At 42.7% G+C, this 20,412-nt stretch overlaps 1 protein-coding gene across 2 annotated transcripts in view; it reads right to left on the reverse strand.

Annotated features, from left to right (window-relative positions):
* The window catches only part of CRHR2 (corticotropin releasing hormone receptor 2), a 246,267-nt gene that overhangs the window by 57,054 nt on the left and 168,801 nt on the right, over positions 1-20,412 (reverse strand). For both annotated transcript variants that reach the window (XM_084618204.1, XM_084618205.1), the window contains 4 exons: positions 18,319-18,436; positions 16,020-16,173; positions 12,206-12,266; positions 7,055-7,127 (listed from right to left, as the gene is read on the reverse strand). In XM_084618204.1, the coding sequence (XP_084474330.1) occupies positions 7,055-7,127; positions 12,206-12,266; positions 16,020-16,173; positions 18,319-18,436 (406 nt within the window). The remainder of the gene's footprint in view (positions 1-7,054; positions 7,128-12,205; positions 12,267-16,019; positions 16,174-18,318; positions 18,437-20,412) is intronic.

Consider the following 20,412-nt stretch of genomic DNA (forward strand, 5'->3'; position numbering starts at 1 on the left):
CGGTCCATAAGGGCCTCGTTTATTGGGAGGGCAATGGCAGAGATTGAAGTCTGGAAGATGTCCAACAACTTATGCTAGGACTCAGCAACCTCTTCCAGCAGAATCTCCAATGATGGTGAGGATGTGATAGCTTCTTCTGGAGAGGAAGATGGAAAATTGGCAGCTGGCATGACTTCCTGATCCAAAGTCTCCTCCAGTTCCTCGACTGCCTCTTCTGGAGGTTCAGAGGGTCCAGGTACAGAGGGGGATGGAGAATGTCTCAACCTCTCCCTGTGTGGATTGGGAAATTTAGGATAGTGTTGGCAATATGCTGCCCATCGGTCCCAATAAGGTCACTGGGGGAAAGCATCCATGGGTGTCAGTACCATTCTTGAGTTTCAGGTCTGGGATGGCATTCATGTTGCTTTAGTGGACCTGGTCTGGTAGTTGTGTGGATAGGTGAGAAGTGATGGGAGAAGTAGATTTCCCCTTCATCCTCCTCCTCCTCGTCGTTGGATAAAGGATGAGCTGATCTGGGTGGTGTGGTAAGTTGGCACGGTACCGAGCATGCTGGAGTGAGGTCAGTACTGGGGAGTGGAGATTCCAGTGCCAAGGAGACTAAAAAGTCTTTATGTTGGAGAAATTGCTGTGGTACCGAGAGCACTGATACAGAGGAGGGTGTTATTGGCAGTGCCTTTACCGTGGTTGCTGGTGCCAAGGGCCATGCGCTATGCGCTATAGAGGCAGAAGGTGGCGCCGTAGATTGTAGTGCTGACAAGCTGATCGGTGCTGCATGTTTGAGTGGCTCAGGCAATACCGAAGCAGGGATGCTAGGTTTCCATTTTGTGCCTTTTTCCGAGCCAACCTGCTTATGGTCTTTGGCTCGCACGGTACCCGTGATGCAGGATGGTCTTGCTACCTCAGAGGTGGACAGTCTCAGTACGGTCGGTTCTGATGGGGTCTGACAGGTCGGGGAACATCTCTTTTTGACAGGTTCCAAGAAGAGGAGGTCGGAGCCTGTTTCTTTGTCACCGTTTTGGAGGAGTGCTTCTTCCTCAGAGAGTGATGGGGAACCTCTGTCAGATGCCGCCATTGGAGACCGTTATCCAGGAGCGGTTCGTGATCCCAAATTGGACACCGGGCGCAGAGACTTCTCCACCATGAGGAGTTTTAGCTGTAGGCCCCTTGCTTTCCTGGCACGGGTCTTCAGATTGTGGCAGTGGGAGTACTTTTGGGTGTGTGTGTCTCACCAAGGTAGTGAACACACTGTGAATGCCTGTCAGAAACGGGAAGTGATGACCGGCAAGTGAGGCAACGGTTAAAATCCAGGGAGCCAAGCATGCCTCTTAGAATAGGGTTTCTTCCATGAGGGAGGGTAACTATACTGCACTAAGGAGTATCCTAATAACTGAAACTTAAATTCATAAGAATTTTTTTAAAGAAATAGATAAATGGGGAAGAGATAGGGTAGTTAACTATTAATTAACTAATGAATTCTCTAAAGTTAAAGCTAGACTAAAGATAAAGAGGTGCTGCCAATTGCTCCGTTCAAGCTGAGGGTGGTAGAGAAGGACCTGAGAGAGGACTGGTCTCACAGCACTATGTAACTCCCCGAGGTAGCGCGGGACAGGGACAGCGCATGGGCAAACCAATGAGACACTGCTACTAAAAATGTCCGATTACAAGAGCAGGGGCGCAGATTCACCTAAAGTGGAGCACCCACAGGGAGCCTCCTCGTAGAAGAACCTGCTATTTTGAGCTCTACTTGACCATCCCAGGTTTCGTGTTTGCAGCAGGGTGCAGCGTATGTGGGAGAGCAACTTGCTAACAGTCAATCAAATGAGCATGGAAAAGTCAGAAACGTAACGTTAAATCGTAATAATATCTTTAGTTCTTTTATGGCACTTTTCCTCTGTCGACCACAGAGCAATTTATGAAGGAGGACAAGCTTCATCACAGAAGAAGAAACTGGGTCACAAAGAGATGAAGTGACTTGCCCTAAAGTCAGCAAAAGAAGTAGGAACTTAGGTCTCCAGACTCCCAGAGCAGTGTGCTATCCACACAACCACGCTGCCTCCCAAACACTTATGATTTGTTTTTACATCAAGCATATAATTGTGCCAAAAAGCCCCAGGGAGATGGTATAAAAATCCATGGTGTTGGAGAGGTTTATACTCAGTTAAGATTGAGCCAGAGTGTAACACCAGAAGGAACCACCAGATAGTTTAGTCTGACCTCCTGTATGTCACAGGCCACCACCACCACACGGTACCTGCACACTAAACCCGACAACCTAAATTAGACCAAAGTATCACAGTCCACAGGAGACTAGACTATTACGTACCACAGGCAGGAAATAGGAGGGTCCGAGGTGCACCAGTGCCTAAGGCCACTGCAATAGCAGGGAAATAATTAAGTGAGCTATACCCAGTTAATCCTGGCAAGTGACCCACACCCACATGCTGCAGAGGAAGGCACAAAAACAAATCAACTAACCAACCAACCAACCAACCAACCCCAGGGTCACTGCCAATCTGACCTGGGAGAAAATTCCTTCCTGACCTCACATATGGTGATCAGTTAGACCCTGAACATGTGAGCAAGAACCAGCGAGCCAAACACCTGAGAGTGAGAATGTTCAGTACCATCTCAGAGTTCCAGCCTACCTCACTCAGTGTCTCAACTCCAGCTGTGGCCATCTCCCATGCTTCAGAGGAAGGAGATTAAAAAGAAAATAAGAAAAAGAATACATGTGGGGGGAGGGGGAAATCCCCTGATCCCTGCAGGTGGCCAGCTGAAATCCTGAAGCATGAGCTTTTAGGAACATAAAACAAACCTTAAAAGAATCCCAGGCTTGTTGAGCCCTCCCCCTACCACCACAAGCAATCCCATCATACAGTCGCACCCATGAATTTGTCCAGCTCTCTCAAAATTAATTAAGTTGTTTGCCCCCCAGAGCTCCTATTGGGAGGCTGTTCCAGAACCTCACTCTCTGCTGGTTAGAAACCTTCCAATTTCCAGCCTGAATTTGTTCATTGCCAGTTTGGCGCACTTGGTTTTGTGCCAATATTGTCTTTTAGCTTAACTAGCTCTACACCCCCGCTAAACAAGCCAAGCTTTTCCAGTCTCCGTTCATAAAATAGGCCCACCATTCCTCTGCTCATCCTAGTAGTTCTTCTCTGAACCTTTTCCAGTGTGAATTCATCTTTCTTGAACATGGGTGACCAGAATGCCACACAACAATCCAAATGAGGTCTTACCAGTGCCGTGCACAATGGCATTAATACTTCCCCCTCTCTCTTCTTGCCTGATACATTCTAGGATTGCATTTGCCTTTTTCACAGCCACACTACATTAGTGGCTCATAGTCATCTTGTGATCAGTCCACACACCCTCTGTGTCTCCTCCTCTGTGACTTTCAACAGATAAACCCCCACCTTGTAGCAGAAATTTTTATTATTAGACCCTAAGTGCATGACTTTGGGCTACTAAATTTCATCCAGTTTCTGTCACTTCAACCTTCAAGGCCATCCAGATCTTCCTGTAGAACATTCCTATCTTCCTCTGTATTGATGACACTTTCCACCATGGTATCATCAGCAATACTCCTACTTTTTGTGCCAAGGTCGTTAATAAAAATATTGAACAACATTGGTCTCAAGAATGATCCTTCAACTTCACTAATAACCTCCCTGGAGCCCTACAATTCACCTTTCACCACAACCCATTGCCAATCTTCCCTTTAGCCAGCGCCTTCTCCACCTTACAGTTCTTGTACTGACCCCCATCTTCTCTAATTTAGCTAATAATTTCCCATGTGCTACTGTGTCAGATGCTTAACTGAAGTCCAAATATATGAGATCTACTACACTCCCTTATCTAAAAACAAACAAACAAAAACCGCAACACTTGTGAGCTTTAGTTATCACTTGATTAGACATCTGTAAATGCAGTGGAATAACTAATGACTTAATTGCTTAATTACCAGCTGAAAACTCAATTTTAAACTTCCTATTACATCTGCCATTTTATAATTATCCACTTTGTACTTGCCAAAGGCTACTAAACAAACCATACGCAATAGCAACAAAATAGACTGCACTTATGTAGTTGCTTTCATCAGAGGATCTCAGAGTGCTTTACAAATGGCAAGTAAATATATTTTATATAGGGGATGGAGACAAGAGGTGTCAATCTTCTAATTGTCACAAGCCCAAGGCATTGATCCTACAATTGACTACATGTGGACAAACTTCAGAGGGGCTCTGCACAGGCCAAGATGTGCATCTGCACATAGTCAGCTGCAAGATCATGACCCCTCTGAGCATTTACAAATGCTGTCAAAGTAAAGATAATAAAATGTCACAGTCTCAGTTTAAAACACTTTGTCCAGTGCCATGCTTCAGCAACAAAGACACATTAGCTTATTCTGCATTGCCTGAGAGATGCTAATTAGAGAAGGTTGATATTTATCTAATAAAATTTTTTGTTGTTGTTGAAAAATGGACTTCTCTAAATGGAAATAATTTGCAAAAAAAAAGAAAAGTGATATTACTGGACAGGAGAAGCGTGATGTTACGAACACCAGTCTGATGAATGAAAAAAACGTAAAAATAAAAACTACATAGCGAAAGTGATGTCAGTGAACAACAAATTGACATCCCTTCATATTCCGATGCCCTCCATGAATTGGAAATTGCTTTGCACTGGTCTGAAGGACAAGGAGAAAGTGATGCAGTGCACCATACAGCAACTTAAGCACCGCATCTACTATAATTTTGAGATGTTCGTAACACTGAGAAATTAATAAAATTGAACTCCTCGATCAGTTCATAAAACGGGGGCTCTACTGTATGGAAGTCTGTCAAGTTTTTGTGATTTTGGGTGTTATTTCTCCTATAGAAATTTTTAATCAAAATTGTTCATTAATCAGAAAGCTGGTTTTCAGTAAAGGAAAAATGTGAACATTTGGAAAAAGTTCTCAAAACTGCTAGTCGGCTAGCAACTCCCATTGTGACTTCTACGGCCAGATTTTCAAAAGAGCTTGGTATGCTGGATGGGAAAATATGGCCACAAATGTTGCAGTGAGAGCTTTGAGGCACTGAACATTTGCAGCAACTTCTGCTAAGTTTTGACATTTTCCATTTAACAAAAAACAGAGTTTTGGTAAGTAAAAATGTTGATAAACATTTCTATTAAAACACTCAAAAAAGTCATGAGAAATCAAAAATTTATAATGCCAACAACAAATGGAGGGGGAGGGAGAACTTTGTTTTTTAAAAAAGGCATTTTCCAAAAGAACTTAGCTACTTTGTTTCAGTGTCTCAATGGGAGCTGAGAGACCTTGGCAGGAACTGGATTTTCACAGGAAATGCTGCAATTTTAACTATTTTTCGCATCCTGGAATGGAACAAAGAATGGATCAAAACCAAAAGTTTCATTATTTTCCACATGATCAAATTCTGAAAACATTTAGTTCTTTATTTTGACTTTTTATCAAAACTTGACTTTTTATATAAAAACAACGAATTTTGTTTCAAAACAATAAGTCAAAAAGGTCCATTTTGAAAACACTGAAATTGGATGCTTTTCACATTAATGGAGTGTTTCATTTCATTTTTTTAAAACAAAATGTTGTCTAAATGGACACAGTTTTGAAAGTTTCGATTTCCCCCAAACCAGCATTTTTTGTTAAAAACCGTTTAAACTAAAAATTTCGGAGCAGCTCTAAAGGTGCGCTCCTTAGAAACTCTGGCCCAATGTGTCTACAGTGTGTTGATACCCCAGTTACAACTAAGTGGGAAATATAATGTGTACACTGTTTGCATAAATAACGTGAGGAAACCTGAACAGGACATGGACAGCCACCTGAGTTAGAGGAAGTCATTTCAGGGAGATTAATTGATACTTTATTGAGTATAAAAACATATTAATGGGTGTCCAGAGACGACTGGAGAGAATTTCTGATATTCTTTGCCCCTCAGGGAACGCCACACTGCAATCAAGGAAATAAGGGGGGTGACTGACGGTCAAGCGAGCTTAAAACTAGCTAGTTCAGGTACAGGTAGCAGTGAAGCCATGGCAGCATGAAGTTTAGCATAGGTTGTACAAGCCTGCTTGGAACCCTGGGTAGTTACTCTGGCAGCTAACCCATGCTGAAACAGCCTGCTGCAACTTCACTGCTGTTGGTACCCGAACTAGCTAGATCAAACCTAGCTCAGGTATGTCTACCCGAGCTGCGATCACACCCTATGACTGGAATGTAGACATACCCTCCAATCTTAACAGCAATATACTGACCTTCATCATCTACACTGTGGTGTGGCTTAAGCAGCACACGGTGCCCACACGTGACCAGTCACATAGTTCTAAGTGCTTATTCCAGCTCCTGGGGGATAGGTTCATTACAGCCACAACTGCCACCAGCGTGAAGATGCAAGAACTTAGCATTTAACTGATGGACACAAACGAGAGGCTAGATTCATCATGGCTGGCACAGGCAGGTGCCAGCTGCATCTCTTGGAACCATCCAGGCAACCTGTGCATAAAGCGGAATTTTCTCCCAGCACAGGGCAGGTGGAATTTCCATGGAGGGCCGCACGGAAGCCCCACCCCAGGAGGTGTAGCCGGGATGTGATGAAACTGCACATCACTGTTACCCTGGCTATGCCCCCTTCCCGTCCAGTGCCACCTAGACCCATGCGTATGTGGAGGAGGGGAGGAGAGATTGTTCTATTTTTGTCAGGCAGGACTCAACCCTGTTTGCACCAGCTGCTGCATAAACCAAGGCTAACAGCAGCTAAAGGTCTGCCGGTAGGAAGCACTGTAAGGCAGCAACAAACTAGCCTGTTAACACTACATTGGGCTCTTCATTAACCAATCAGGTGCCAGCTCACAGCACGTTACCTAATGCAACTGCCTTCAGAGCTCTCTTCTGAAACCCTCAGATCTTTTCCCCAGGTTTTGTTCACGTGTTGTTTTGTTTTAGTTAATTACACATGGAAGACAGCAGGTGCCTATAAGATCATTTCACTATTGCCAATAGCCATCCTCTGAGTCCCACGCACAGTCTTACCAGAAGGACGAGGATCACTGGGCCTTGATATATGTAATCTATGTACTTCCCGGGTTCCTTTCCAAACCAGCATCTGTAAGAGAAAAACTACGGTTTACAAATCTTAATGCATATCTCATATTCAGATTATGTACACCTTAGGGAGTTATTCACTTATACCCCTGAAATGCTTTTGTGTTTAATTACACAGCCAACATGCAATTGAGCCACTTTTCTCCTTTCAAAGCTTTCATTGGACACAGATCCAAGCCCCAGTTTTTGCTGAGTGTAGCCAAGTCATGTTCCCACTCAGTTTCTAGCTGCCAACCCTATAAACATTTGCCTGGAAACATGAGAATGTTTCGAGATCAGCTATACAGGAGGATGAGCATCCTTAATGCAGATGCAGAACTTATGCTGCAAATTGTAACCCGCTATGTCAGAAAGAGGGCTCTTCCTTTTAATGAAACCTCCTGCCCCCTGAACTCTCTAATGCAGTGCTCACAAATGATTCAAGGAAAGTCTGTTTATGCAAAGGCCTCTAAATCCACAGGGAGACTTTTCCAAACCCTGTTTGTGTGTGTCAACAGGGAATCCATCCCATGGGCCTTGAACAGGCAAGGTTTCCAACTACAGAGCGCAACAAAGAGATACTCATTTAAAGCTAGCTGGTCTGACAAGCATTCTCATCCAATATAATCCCAGGGAAATTCACTGAACTTCTGTTAAAAGGCAAAGGGAGTTAACAGAAGTTCAGTAAACCAGAGTCACGTACTGCAGAGTTGTTGCAGGGGTTTTATTTTGTCATCATTTCTGTTATATGATTATGTGACAGGATTGCCTTAGATAGCAAGGGACTGGTCTCAATGACCCAGGAGCTCACTTCCAATCCGATGTTAACGACGAACAACTCATTTCTTTCTCTGATACATGGCAAACTAAACCTGTGCTTTCATACTGCCATGTTCTGGCTTTTGTGTATACCTTTTAGTGGATGGAATCCAAGTAGCCCAGTTCCTGTTTCCAGTGACTAACGTACAAGAGGATATGACATCTTGAACCCTGACCTCAATATGGTACAAGCCCTTTAAGGTCTCCTACATGGGTAACAGGAGTTTGTAAGCCAGGTCAAGTGATGTGTTCTTTTTGGAGTTCAGAGTTATGACTTCTATTCCCTTTTGCTATAGTGATTTCATAGATGGCCACATTGTCAATTGGTGTATGGCCATGGTGCATTGCAACATCTGATTATATGTAAAGCACAGAGAATGTGCTTGGTGCTACCCAAGACATGAAAATAAAGACATTCCCAGCCCACAAGGAGTTTCCAATCTAGATGACAGAGACAGATCCAGGTTGGGGCCCCAATCATATAGTACAACAGTCATATAGTAAATAACAATCTCTACAATGCTTCTTGGCACGGAGTTAGACTAGATGGCCCTTGTGGTCCCTTCTAACCCTGTGGTTCTATGATTCTACCCTGAGGAGCTCATAGTCTAGGACACAAGAAAGAAATAACAGGCAAATGAGACAAATGACTGGGTTTGAAGGAAAGCATGGTTCAAGCAGAATTACTTTAAGAACTGCAGTGGCAAAAAAAATCTTCTCTAATATGGGGGAGGCCTGCTAATGACTCCTAGGCTAAGAGAATATATTTGTCGATGGCACAGCATTCGTGGCACCCATCGAGAAGAACATTTTCTTATTAGAGAAACATTACAAAATGTAACAGGTGAGATAGTTCTCAAACGCCAGAATTCATGCTGTCCTACAATTACTTGCCTTTTCTCAGCTTGATATCCATAATAAAATCAGATTGAATGAGATCATTTTGAATCATTTGCACTAAGTTGTCTGATAAGTTATTAAAATGTTATTCCTGGTTGCACACAATATAGCTTTGTGCAACTTGGTAACTACTTGCAAAAACATTTCCAAAATTTGACACTGAGAGAAGCAATTGGAAAGAGCTGTTTCTTGCTGCCCAAATTATTATCCAACTGGAAGTGAAACCTTCCACTCTCCTCAAAAATGACATGGAAGAGAAAAAGAATGACTTGCTGGAGCAGTGTGGGGACAGAGAAGGGTATTGTGGGATATATCAAGGAAAGGAAACATAAGAGTGAAGCTGCCAGGACCTGGAGGAGTTTGGGGAACCTACCAAGGAAAAAGAACTGAACTGTCTGAGACCTTCCAGAAAGGACCTTTTGGAAAGCAGGCTGTGCTAATTAAGGAATCCCAGTGGGATTAATAATGAGTTTGACTGAGGCATATGAAGGAACTCAAAGACCAAGGAGCAGCCTGTGGAGAGCCAGCAGCTAATGCCCTGAGATTTTGGGGGAAGAAGTTATTGTTGATGCAACTGGTCCAGTTCTTTGGAACCAATACATCTATTCTAGTGTAGAATTCATATTTCATAAAATAAAAGCATTATCTACACCAAGGTAGTATCTAGGAGCCCCAGTCACGGACCAGGACCTCTCTGTGATAGGTGCTGTGAAAATACAGAACAAAAAGACAATCCCTGCCCTAAAGAATTTATAATTAAGTAGATATCAGGTCGCATGTAGCAATGCAACTGATATAATTCAGTGACCTAGACTTTCTTCCTTTATCTACATTAATTTTCACCTTTAAATCCAAACTAAGGCCCCAATCCTGAAATGAAAGCCATGTAGCTTTTTTTTACAACAAACAAACAACCCACCCTGGAACCTTCACCTCCTAATCCCAGGAAAGTTATTATTTTGTTGATTTGGGTTTTTCGATAGGGTGTGTATGGCAATTATATCTGTAGTGGAGAGCCATGAAAAAACTGCTAAAACAACATATGCATTCCCCGCCTCCTTCCAGCCTCCTCCAAGAACAAACAAAAGCTTTTTCAATGTCGGGGAGGACAAGCCATTGAAGTAGATCTCGTTAGGATGAAAGAAATTGGAACACCTGCACACTGAATAATACTAATCAATATTCCCCCATGCTTCCCTGATAGGACTTTACATAACTCAAATATCACTGTCCTTTCATCATTGTTAATGAGACTTTTATTACTGCTTTTATCCTTCCAGATTGTCCATCTCTGAAATTGCTACAGAAGTAGCTCTTCATCACTTGTTGATTGTTTTTACATGATGCATAAAGTACTTCTCTTCTCGAGGGTAGCCAGATTCTACCACAGAGCTAACCACTGGACAAGATGTTCTCAATAATCCTAAATTAGATTTTTCCCTATATTGATCAAAGGCGCTAATGCAGGTGAAATCAGGCGCTTTTCATTTGGTTTTATGGAATCATTCATTATTTAAGCATATCTGTTCTTCCTTGTGGCTGCAATCTTCTTGATTTTGTCATCTTTAGAGCTATACAGCTTGAACTACAAAAGTACTTCCAGTCTGCCTTGGTTGTATTTCAAATTGCTTACCCAAACTAACAGCAATATGGTCACATTTTGTCCTTGACTTTGAACAGTCCATATGCACTTTTGGAGATTCCCCCCCCCCATCTGAATATTTTTGGAGGCTGCTGTTTGTTCTGTAGTTCACATCTGAATGTGGTTTGCTAGGTTAGATCACATGGGAGAAGTCACATGTTATTTCTCCATGTCTGAATAGGCTGAGCACATCCCATGTGATCATAAGAGTCAGCTTGGTTTGGCAGAGCTGATTCCACTTAGTTTCTCAGAAACAAGAATCAAGTTTTACTCTTAGCCTTACATTGGCACAGATTTATGTAGTTCACATTTCAGCCATTATTTCTGTATCTTTTCGGCACATGGAAAGACTTCTCGAGCCGTCACGAACAGAATTTAGTCCGGACATTTGGGCTGACTCATCCAGAAGGACTTAGAGTTAAGTAGATTTTTGATTAAAAAACGTTTTGATCTGTGCTTTAATTTTTCTGTTTAGTAGGCGTTATTAGATATACCACCTGATTAAACAAATATAATGTCCTAGAAAATGCGTGCATATTTATAGCAATCAGCAAACCACTGGCAAACAATTCATCTCTTGCTTTTGTTTTAGTTCATTAAGGTATGCTAAGTCTTATCCTGTGTATAACATTAATATAAATGTGAAGAATAGAACAGCTTTATTCCCTTATCAGCTATTCATTTCTATGAGCTTTATTGTATTGGTATGATTGTATGGGTAAGATCTTCTGGAGAACAGCACCTGTGGTGCACCTGATATCTCAGTCTCTGATAGAGTGCAGAAGTTCACATATCCTCGGCCTCTCTGATGAGTGCCTGACATTACAAAATATTTCACGCTCCAGCTCATAAGCATTTCTGGATACTAGTAGGGTGGGCAGATGACTGGATGCTTTGTGGTCTTGCCCAATATGAAATCATTTGGCACTGATCTCAAAAGTCTGTTCATGGGGCATAGCAGGTTGCGCAAGGTTATTGTACGCCAGTGCAAATGTGAATGGAAGCTAGCTATATCGGGGTGCAAGAAAGGCTAAGCATTACGTATCATCCTCCATGCCTAGTGATACTAATGAAACCCCCTTGTGTGGCCACTGCCTTATTTGCTAGCATACGGAGCAAAAAGGAATGGAGCATGGGCAGGGAATGGGTGTGTCTGTGAGGACAAGGAGCTTAAGCATGATCCCTATTTGTTAATGCAGCCGAATTATTCCTGCTACTTGGCGGCTCTGTACAATTGCTCTCAATGTAAAATCAGATTCCCTTGTGTTTCATGCTCTGCCCGTCACATTTTACCTTGTCCTTATATGTAGAACACCTGCGCTGCGCGGGATCAAAGCCAGTATGTGGGCCGCTTGCAATACTACGATGACTGTTCTTGGAAGCTTTACAACCCAGTTCTGTGATCTCAAGAGGCCAAATCCTTCACTCAGTAATTTTTAACCCAGTCCCACTGAAGGAGTTTTGCCTGAATAAAAGCTGTTCAGGAAGGATTTGGGGATTTGGTCCAGGAGTTTTAGATAAGCCTTTGAACTTTGGGGTGTTCACTCAAGCTGAGCTTGGAACTTTTTGAAGTTGTCAGTTCTGAAGATCAATGGGAATGAGACAGCCATATCTGTTAGTTTTCATCTCCATAGTCTATGTAACTTTTAGCACAATTTCTTCCGGCATTGGATATGTCTATGCTGTCTGGTATCTTGTTTATGTAGACCCACATAAATAAAATCGTTAACATTACTTACTGTTCATTTTCATAATAGAGCTTGCCAATGGCCCAGGCAACAATGATTGGGCAAGGAATACCTAAAAAAAAAAAAAAAGATCAAAAGTCACAATTCACACACAGAACACTGTCAGTCAATGTGTGTGTGTTGGGGGCGGGGAGTATAAGAAATGACGTTGACACTTGCCTTTGGCCATGGGCTATAGACCTCATACATCTGCTAACTAGTTTTATGTAAAAGAAATAGAAGTCCTAACAAGACGAGATCTTTTCACAGCTTTAGTGCCATTGTTCTATAAGAGGCAGATTATTAAAACAATTACAGAAAAATTAAAAAGCTACTTAAGAAATAGCCGTAGATTCTGGATGAATCACAAACCATTTTCTTCATTCCGCACAATACCTTAAAGGCAGGTTGAGCTTTCTGGGGGGTTTATTATCTGAGTTGTATTACCAGGCTGCAGTCTCCTTATGGTTCTGCTGCACCATATGGATTGGGTGGGAAGTTCTGAAATTAACCATCCCAAGGTGGAGGGCAATGTGGAGGAATTCTCTCGAGGTTTAACTCTTGACCAGTTCAGATGTTATTCTGGCAGTCTCTGAAGAATGCAATTTCTCCCAGCTCCACTGGTGTGTTCCATGACCTCCAACACACCATGTGTCCTGTTGGTGGTTTTTTTAAAATAAATGATTCTGAAATCCCATTAAGCCCACGTGTTTGATTTGCATATCTTTCTCCCACTAACCTGGAATGCATTAAGGCAGATGCACCATTGCTCACTGGGAATTTAATCTCCTTGCATGTGGCTGGTACATCTGTAAGCTTCCTGTCCCTGCCATGCTGTTGCCTCTGCTTTCACTCCTACTCAGTGGGCCAGATCCTCGTCCTCACAATGTTATTTTGTGCCAGTCCCTTGGCATAAGCTGCTGAGTAGCTGGCTGGTGGAGAATTCCCATCACATAGAGGGAATTCCAAGGAGGTGTAGAGTCAGTGTAGTCAGCTCTGTGCCACTCCCCTCCCAAAGCAGGTTCCCAGGGAAAAGGGAACGTAGCTGAAGCATCCTGTGCTCCAGTGACCCCTTGGTTCAAGGAAAGATTCTTGGAGGAGCTGGCACAGTTTACAGCAGCTCTGCGGCTCCTCTGACCTATGCGGGACAGGGAGGGGACCAAAAGAGCTGCAATATCAGAGGAGCAAGCAGCTGATTTGTGACCCTTCTTATCCTCAGCTGAACCCAGCACTTAGTGGGAGCAACTCAGAACCCAGCCCAAAAACATGGCTGGACCACAGTAATGTCATGCTGGGACTAGCTCTCTTCTCACTCCCACTCACCTCATGTGTCCATGCTCCCTGAGATTCCGGAGAGTGAACTCTGGAGTCACCGTGTAAGAGAGAGTAGAATCAGGAGCATTTTCCAACCCGATTTTACATTGCTTTCAAATGGGCCTCTCTCAGTGTTGTCAAACATCTCTGGTAAATCAGGCAAAAAGGCATCTCCAGGGCCACCCAGTGTGCTCGCTACCAGGTCAGCTTTGCACTGCACTCCAGGTCAGCCTTTCCAAGGCAAAGCATGTTCTTAATTCCCATTGAAGTGAATGGGATTCAGGTACATGCTTATGTGCTTTGCTGAATTGAGGTCTATAGCTCCACATTGACCTTCAAAATCCTGACATTTCAGTAGACTGGGGCCAATGTAGAGAGACATCGTAGCGTAGACTCTGCAGTGGAGGCCAGCAGGGATGGGATTAAAGTACACACGTAAAGATCAAACTATGCTTTGGGCTGTGATTCTGGGGATCTGCCCTGCCCTCCTGCGAAGACAGATTCTCCTTGTTCAATGACTCAAGAAGACATCGTGTTTTCCGTCGTCATGGGGATGGGATGGGATGGAAGCGTACATGCCCTTGTTGCTGGATAAGGACCTTTCTCTATTCCTGGCCAAAGATCAGAGAACCGTGGAGATCAGAGAACTGGATGTGAGATTTGCCAGAGGCGAAGCAGAAAGTAGGGCAGAGTGACTGGCACAGGAAAGGATCTAAAAGGGTGAGAGGAAGGGTGTGCTCAATATGTGGCACTTGTGCAGTTACAGTCAGAGACCAAGATGTCTCAGGACTACAGTCATGGACCAGGCAAGCTACTTGGACCTGTGATCTGGTCACAAAGCGGTCAGGGTACTGCTTGATCAGCGGTATGGGTGGGTAGGAGAACTGGCAGTGGCCAGGCCACCTCATGCGCTGGCCAGCACAGCTGAGCTGCGGGTAGTAATTTAATTAGGACACCCGTAGATTACTAATTCCTGGGAACAAGCCAGGAGCCACATTTCCTTCCCCGTTCATCTCCTGGGGTTGCACAGGCACATGCCTCCCTTTATTAAAGGCTGTGTTTTAGAAAGACAATCTAGCCCCTAAGTGACCTCAAATGCAGCTGCAACATTGTTCCTGCATGGAAAGAGGCCCAATTAACTCCATGCTGAAATGTTTTTCCTTGTGTCTGATTTGTTGTGTCTGTCTTAAGGCTGTAAGGGCCTGTGTTGTAAATATAAAGGGAAGGGTAACTACCTTTCTGTATACAATGCTATAAAATCCCTCCTGGCCAGAGGCAAAATCCTTTCACCTGTAAAGGGTTAAGAAGCTAAGGTAACCTCGCTGGCACCTGACCAAAATGGCCAATGAGGGGACAAGATTCTTTTAAATCTGGAGGCGGGGAGAAAAGGCTTTTGTCTGTCTGTCTAATACCTTTGCCAGGAACAGATCAAGGATACAAGCCTCCCAGCTCCTGTAAAGTTAGTAAGTAATCTAGCTAGAAAATATGTTAAATTTTCTTTTGTTTTTTTCGCTTGTAAAATTCGCTCTGCTGAAGGAAATGTGTATTCCTGTTTTTGTGTCTTTTTGTAACTTAAGGTTTTGCCTAAAGGGATTCTCTATGTTTTAAATCTAATTACCCTGTAAAGTATTTACCATCCTGATTTTACAGAGGTGATTCTTTTACCTTTTTCTTTAAATAAAATTCTTTTAAGAACCTGATTAATTTTTCATTGTTCTTAAGATCCTAGGGTTTGGGTCTGTGTTCACCTATACCAATTGGTGAGGATATTATTATCAAGCCTTCCCCAGGAAAGGGGGTGTAGGGCTTGGGGGAATATTTGGGGGAAGACGTCTCCAAGTGGGCTCTTTCCCTGTTCTTTGTTTAAATCACTTGGTGGTGGCAGCGTATCAGGGTTTTAACTAAGCTGGTTCCCAAGGCAAGAAAGAAATCTGTGCCTTGGGGAAGTTTTAACCTAAGCTGATAAGAATAAGCTTAGGGGGTTTTTCATGCAGGTCCCCACATCTGTACCCTAAAGTTCAGAGTGGGGAAGAAACCTTAACAGCCCGTAAGGTCAGGGACAATGTCTCCTGTTTCCTCCAATGCTGAGCCCACTGTGATGTTAAACAAATACACACTGAAGAGACAATTTAGGGACGGTTGATCAACCTGAAGCAACACCACTGTGAACTGCTGAAACCTGAAACTGCTGAGTCATGCACATAGCGCCTGATGCTCCTGCCTTAACCTTAGCCACGGTTGGGAATAAAATCACAATGATCCAAGTGAAAGATGCGGACCTCAGCCATAACCTTTCACTCATTGGCCCGTGTTGAGCTGTGTCATTAAAGTATATTTAAATATAAACATTTAACTCAACCTGCTCTGATATTTGCATTTGTTAAATGGGGTGAGATCTGAATGACAAAAATATCACTCTTCCCGGATTTTTGTGTGTGTGAATCTTGGTTATATCACTTCTTTAACACTGACAGTCATATAGTACAGTAGTTTTAAAGCACACGGCACTTACACCATCCTATGAAGAGGAAGACCCATTTCCTCAGCTTATCTGTGGAGTAAGTCATCACTATCGCAGTGTGTAAATAGCAGCCTTCCACAAACATCCAGAAAAAATTGGTCACCACAAAATAATTGTAGATCGTTGTAATACACCGACACCAGGGCTGGAACAAAAATATACGAGTGCATTTTAAACCCTGGGTGATTTGTTGTTTTTAAATCACTCAGCACTGGACGAACTCTACTCCCATGAAGTCAAAATTCAAATTCCAAAAACAGAAGGGACCACTGTGATCACTGAGTCTGACCTCCTGTCTAACACAGCACAGAGAACGGCCCCAAAATAATTCCTAGAGCAAATCTTTTAGAAAAACATCCAATCTTGATTTAAAAATTGTCTAAAAAAAGAATCCATCACAACTGTTCGTAAGTTGTTCCAATGGTTAATTACTCTCACCATTAAAAATGTACATCTTAGTTCCAACCTGAATTTGTCTCACTTTAACTTCCAGCCATTGGATTGTATGATACCTTTCTCTGCTAGATTGAAGATATTATTAAACATTTGTTCCCCATGTTGGAGTTATAGACGGTAATCAACTCACCCTTTAACCCTCTTCGTTAAGTTAAATAGATTGAGTTGTTTGAGTTTACTACTATAAAAGTATGGTTTCTAATCTTTTAATCATTTGTGTGTCTCTTCTTTGAACCATCTCCAATATATCAACATCCTTCTTGATTTGTGGGCCCCAAAACTGCACACAGGATTCCAGCAGTGGTCCCACCAGTGCCAAATAAAGAGGTAAAATAACCTCTCTACTCCCACTTGATACTCCCCTCTTTATGAATCCAAGAATTTCATTTTCTCTTTTGGCCACAGCATCACCCTGGGAGCTCATGTTCAGCTGATTATCCTCTATGACCCCCAGAACTTTTTCATTGTCACTGCTTCCCAGGATAGAGTCCCTCATCCTGTAAGTATGGCCTACATTCTTTCTTCTGAGATGTGTATATTCACCCACATTGTTTGCATGAGCCCAGCTTATCAAGTGATCCAGATCACTCTCTATCAGTGACCAGTCCTCTTCGTTTTTATCGTGTCCCCCAATTTTTATGTCATCTGCAAACTTTATTTTATGTTTTCTTCCAGATCATTCATAAAAAATTTAAATGGCATAGAACCAAGAACTGACCCCTGTGGGACCCCACTAGAAATACACCTGTTTGATGATGATTCCCCATTTATAATTATGTTTTGAGGCCTATCATTTAGCTAGTTTTTAATCCATTTAATGTGTGCCATGTTAATTTTATCTTTCTAGTTTTTTTAATCAAAATGTCAGAAGTATCCAGTGAAGTGCTTTCCAGCAGTCTAAGTATATCACACCGACACTGTTACCTTTATCAACCAAACTTGTAGTCTCATCAAATAGATGTTGACTGGCATCAATAATATTGCCCTCCTTTCATTCTATATTAATCAGGTCCCACATCAGCTGCTCCATGATCTTGCCTGGGATCCCCATCAGACTGACAAGCCTATAATTCCCTGGGTCATCCTGTTTACTCTTTTTAAATATTGGCACATTATTTTTCTTCCAGGATTCCAGAACTTTTCCAGTATTCCAAGCCTTACTGTAACATGGGGAGAATACCAACCTCCTTTATAAAGCACTTTGATGAAAATCCCCATAAAAGAGCTACACATTATTATCATTCAAGGGCTCAATACTCCTACTCTTGTTCACATTGAATGACTCCTAACTCTGCAATCATCCCATTGATTCCAATGGTTAAAGTCTTTCTCAAAGTCAGTCATGAGAGGAGAATCAGGCCCCGAATGACCAAGCTGATAAATGTCACATCACTTACGGTCATGACAATGTCTGAATTTAATGCAGATTTTTGCATGAGCCAGGGTATGAGATAATTTGCTAAAGACACAGGAGTAAATACAAAACCAGTTTACTCATTAGAGGCATCAATGCTTCGATATAATGGGATATACAGATGGACAGGGTATACTGGTCTCCATAATCTGTTTTCAATGCACTAGATTGTATTACATTCCCTTAGACCATAATGCACTATATGAAGTTACTGAACATGCAAAGTAACCAACAGTGGAAAGATATGAATATTTATCTAATCAACACCTATTTTTTATGCACTCAATCTTTTTAAAGTTATTTTAAGGGTGCAGAGAGCATATGGATACTACCCTCTGTAGTATTTTTATACATGTAAATAAATAATTCAGATTTTTACCTATACCCATGACAAGTGGATACCATAGCCACATCACATACCTCATTGCTTTCATGTATGTTATGATCAATCATCTGAAGCAGGAACCACATCACATTCCTCAGTATGAACGTGGTGATCAGGTTCCAGTGGATAATATTTCGAAGGCATCTGATGCTCCTAATGGGGGAAAGGGGCAAAGATGTGAGTTATTATACAATGCCCACCACAAATCTTCATTGTTTGTCTTTGGTTAATTGTGGCATGTGTCAGTAGCACATTTGCATTAATCCTGCTTCAGCTAGGGGGTGGACTTCTTGAGATCCCTTCCAGTGAAACGTGTCTATGATTCTATATGAAAACTACCAAGGAAAGTACAAAATGCAAAGCCATTTGAATTGCTGGCCAATGGAAATAATTCAAACAAATTAAAGAATCAGTTGAACAAACACAAGCTACTTGCCTTTATTTTTGAGGCCCTCCACAGCCTATCCCAAGCTACCTATCACTTCTCACATGCTACTGAAACATTGATTCCTGCCTCTGATCAGCAACAATGCCAGCCTTCAATGCTCACTTGTTAAACCTTCAAACAAACATCTTTGTGCTTTCTCCCATGCTATGTCTCAGGCTTGGGAGGAGCTCCCCAGAATCATCCACAAAGCCACCTCATTTCTGCCTTAAAATCCTCCTTAAAACTCCTTTCCCAAGATGCCTACAACAAAAAACCCGACAATGGTTAGTTAGACAGCTGGGGTGCTAAGACCACTCCCTATGATGCCCACCAGTGTCATCTCATTTTCCTTGTGCTCTTCTGTCTGCCAGCCTGTATCCACCTGTTGATTGTCTCTGGGCTGGTCTAAACTGGAACTTACATGGGCATAGCTATGTGTCTCCGGGATTTGAAAAAATCTGCACTCCTGAGAGACGCAGCTATTCTGACCTAACCCCCCAGTGTAGACAATACTAGGTCAATGGAAGAATTCTTCCATTGACCTAGCTACCGCCTCTCAGTCTGGTAGATTACCTACACTGATGGGAGAACCCCTCCCAGCAGCATATATAGTGTCTACACTAAAGTGCTACAGTTGCACAGCTGTGCCAGTGTAGCAATTTAAATGTAGACATACTCTTATACTTAGATTGCAAGCTCTTCTGGTCAGGGAATGTCTTTGTTCTGTTTGTACAGCGCCTAGCACAGAGGGGTCCTGGTCCACGACTGGGGCTGTCCGACGCACTGACAAAAACATAAAATAGTGAGACTTCTCCCCTCTCTATTTTCAAAACACATCCTGTTAAGAAAGGATGCGTACCGAATGACAGGTTGATGCAAGGATCTGTAGAGAGAGAAAGCATGAGTGGGTATGCCTGGAATTGTAGTGCGGTGGGGAAGACGGAGAAAGCAAGCACCCACATTAACACAAGAAACAAACAATGTGCGGAGACTTCCATTTTTTTCTGGTAAACTCTTCGCTCTTACCTCATCCTCCCCACCTGCCTGTCCACTTTGTCCACCTGCTGCCTCTCAGACCATAAAGTAGAGTCAGTGTAGTCAGCTCTGTGGCCCAGACCATAAAGTTCTGGGGCAAAGACTATCTTTGTGAGTAGCATACTGAATCCCTGATCCTTTCTCTTCCTGGGTGCTAGCCCAGTACAAATCATAACGAACTAACTAAACAATATCATCAAGAGTGCATGAGCGTGATTAAGGCCCTGATCATGCCTAACTTCAACCACGCTGAGTCGCTCCAATGACATCAAAAGGGCCACTCACATGCTTTAAGTTGAGCATGTGAACAAGAATTTAGCAACAGCTGGGCCTTAACAAGACTGAGAATGCATTTCGGGGGATGGGGTTTCGGTAGCATGTGTTGCACACTCACTTTCTGCTGGAGTATGTCGCAGTTAGGATCTTTACAGAACCTGCTGAGTATTTAGAGTGACAAACGTTTTTATAAGCAGCACAGTCTTTTAAAATATATTTATGCAAGACACAAGCTGGGGCGCTGAATATTTTTATTCCTTTATTGGCAGCATGACGTTTAAGTTCCCAGAGGTTCAGAAGCACTGGCGTTTTTAAAAATCCAAACACTGCTCCATGGAAAGTCACAGGAGCGGAAAGACAATGCAACATGCATAGCCAGGGGCAGAAAAAG

This window comes from Lepidochelys olivacea, assembly GCF_965140295.1.
Source record: "Lepidochelys olivacea isolate rLepOli2 genome assembly, chromosome: 2".
NCBI classification, from domain to species: domain Eukaryota; kingdom Metazoa; phylum Chordata; order Testudines; family Cheloniidae; genus Lepidochelys; species Lepidochelys olivacea.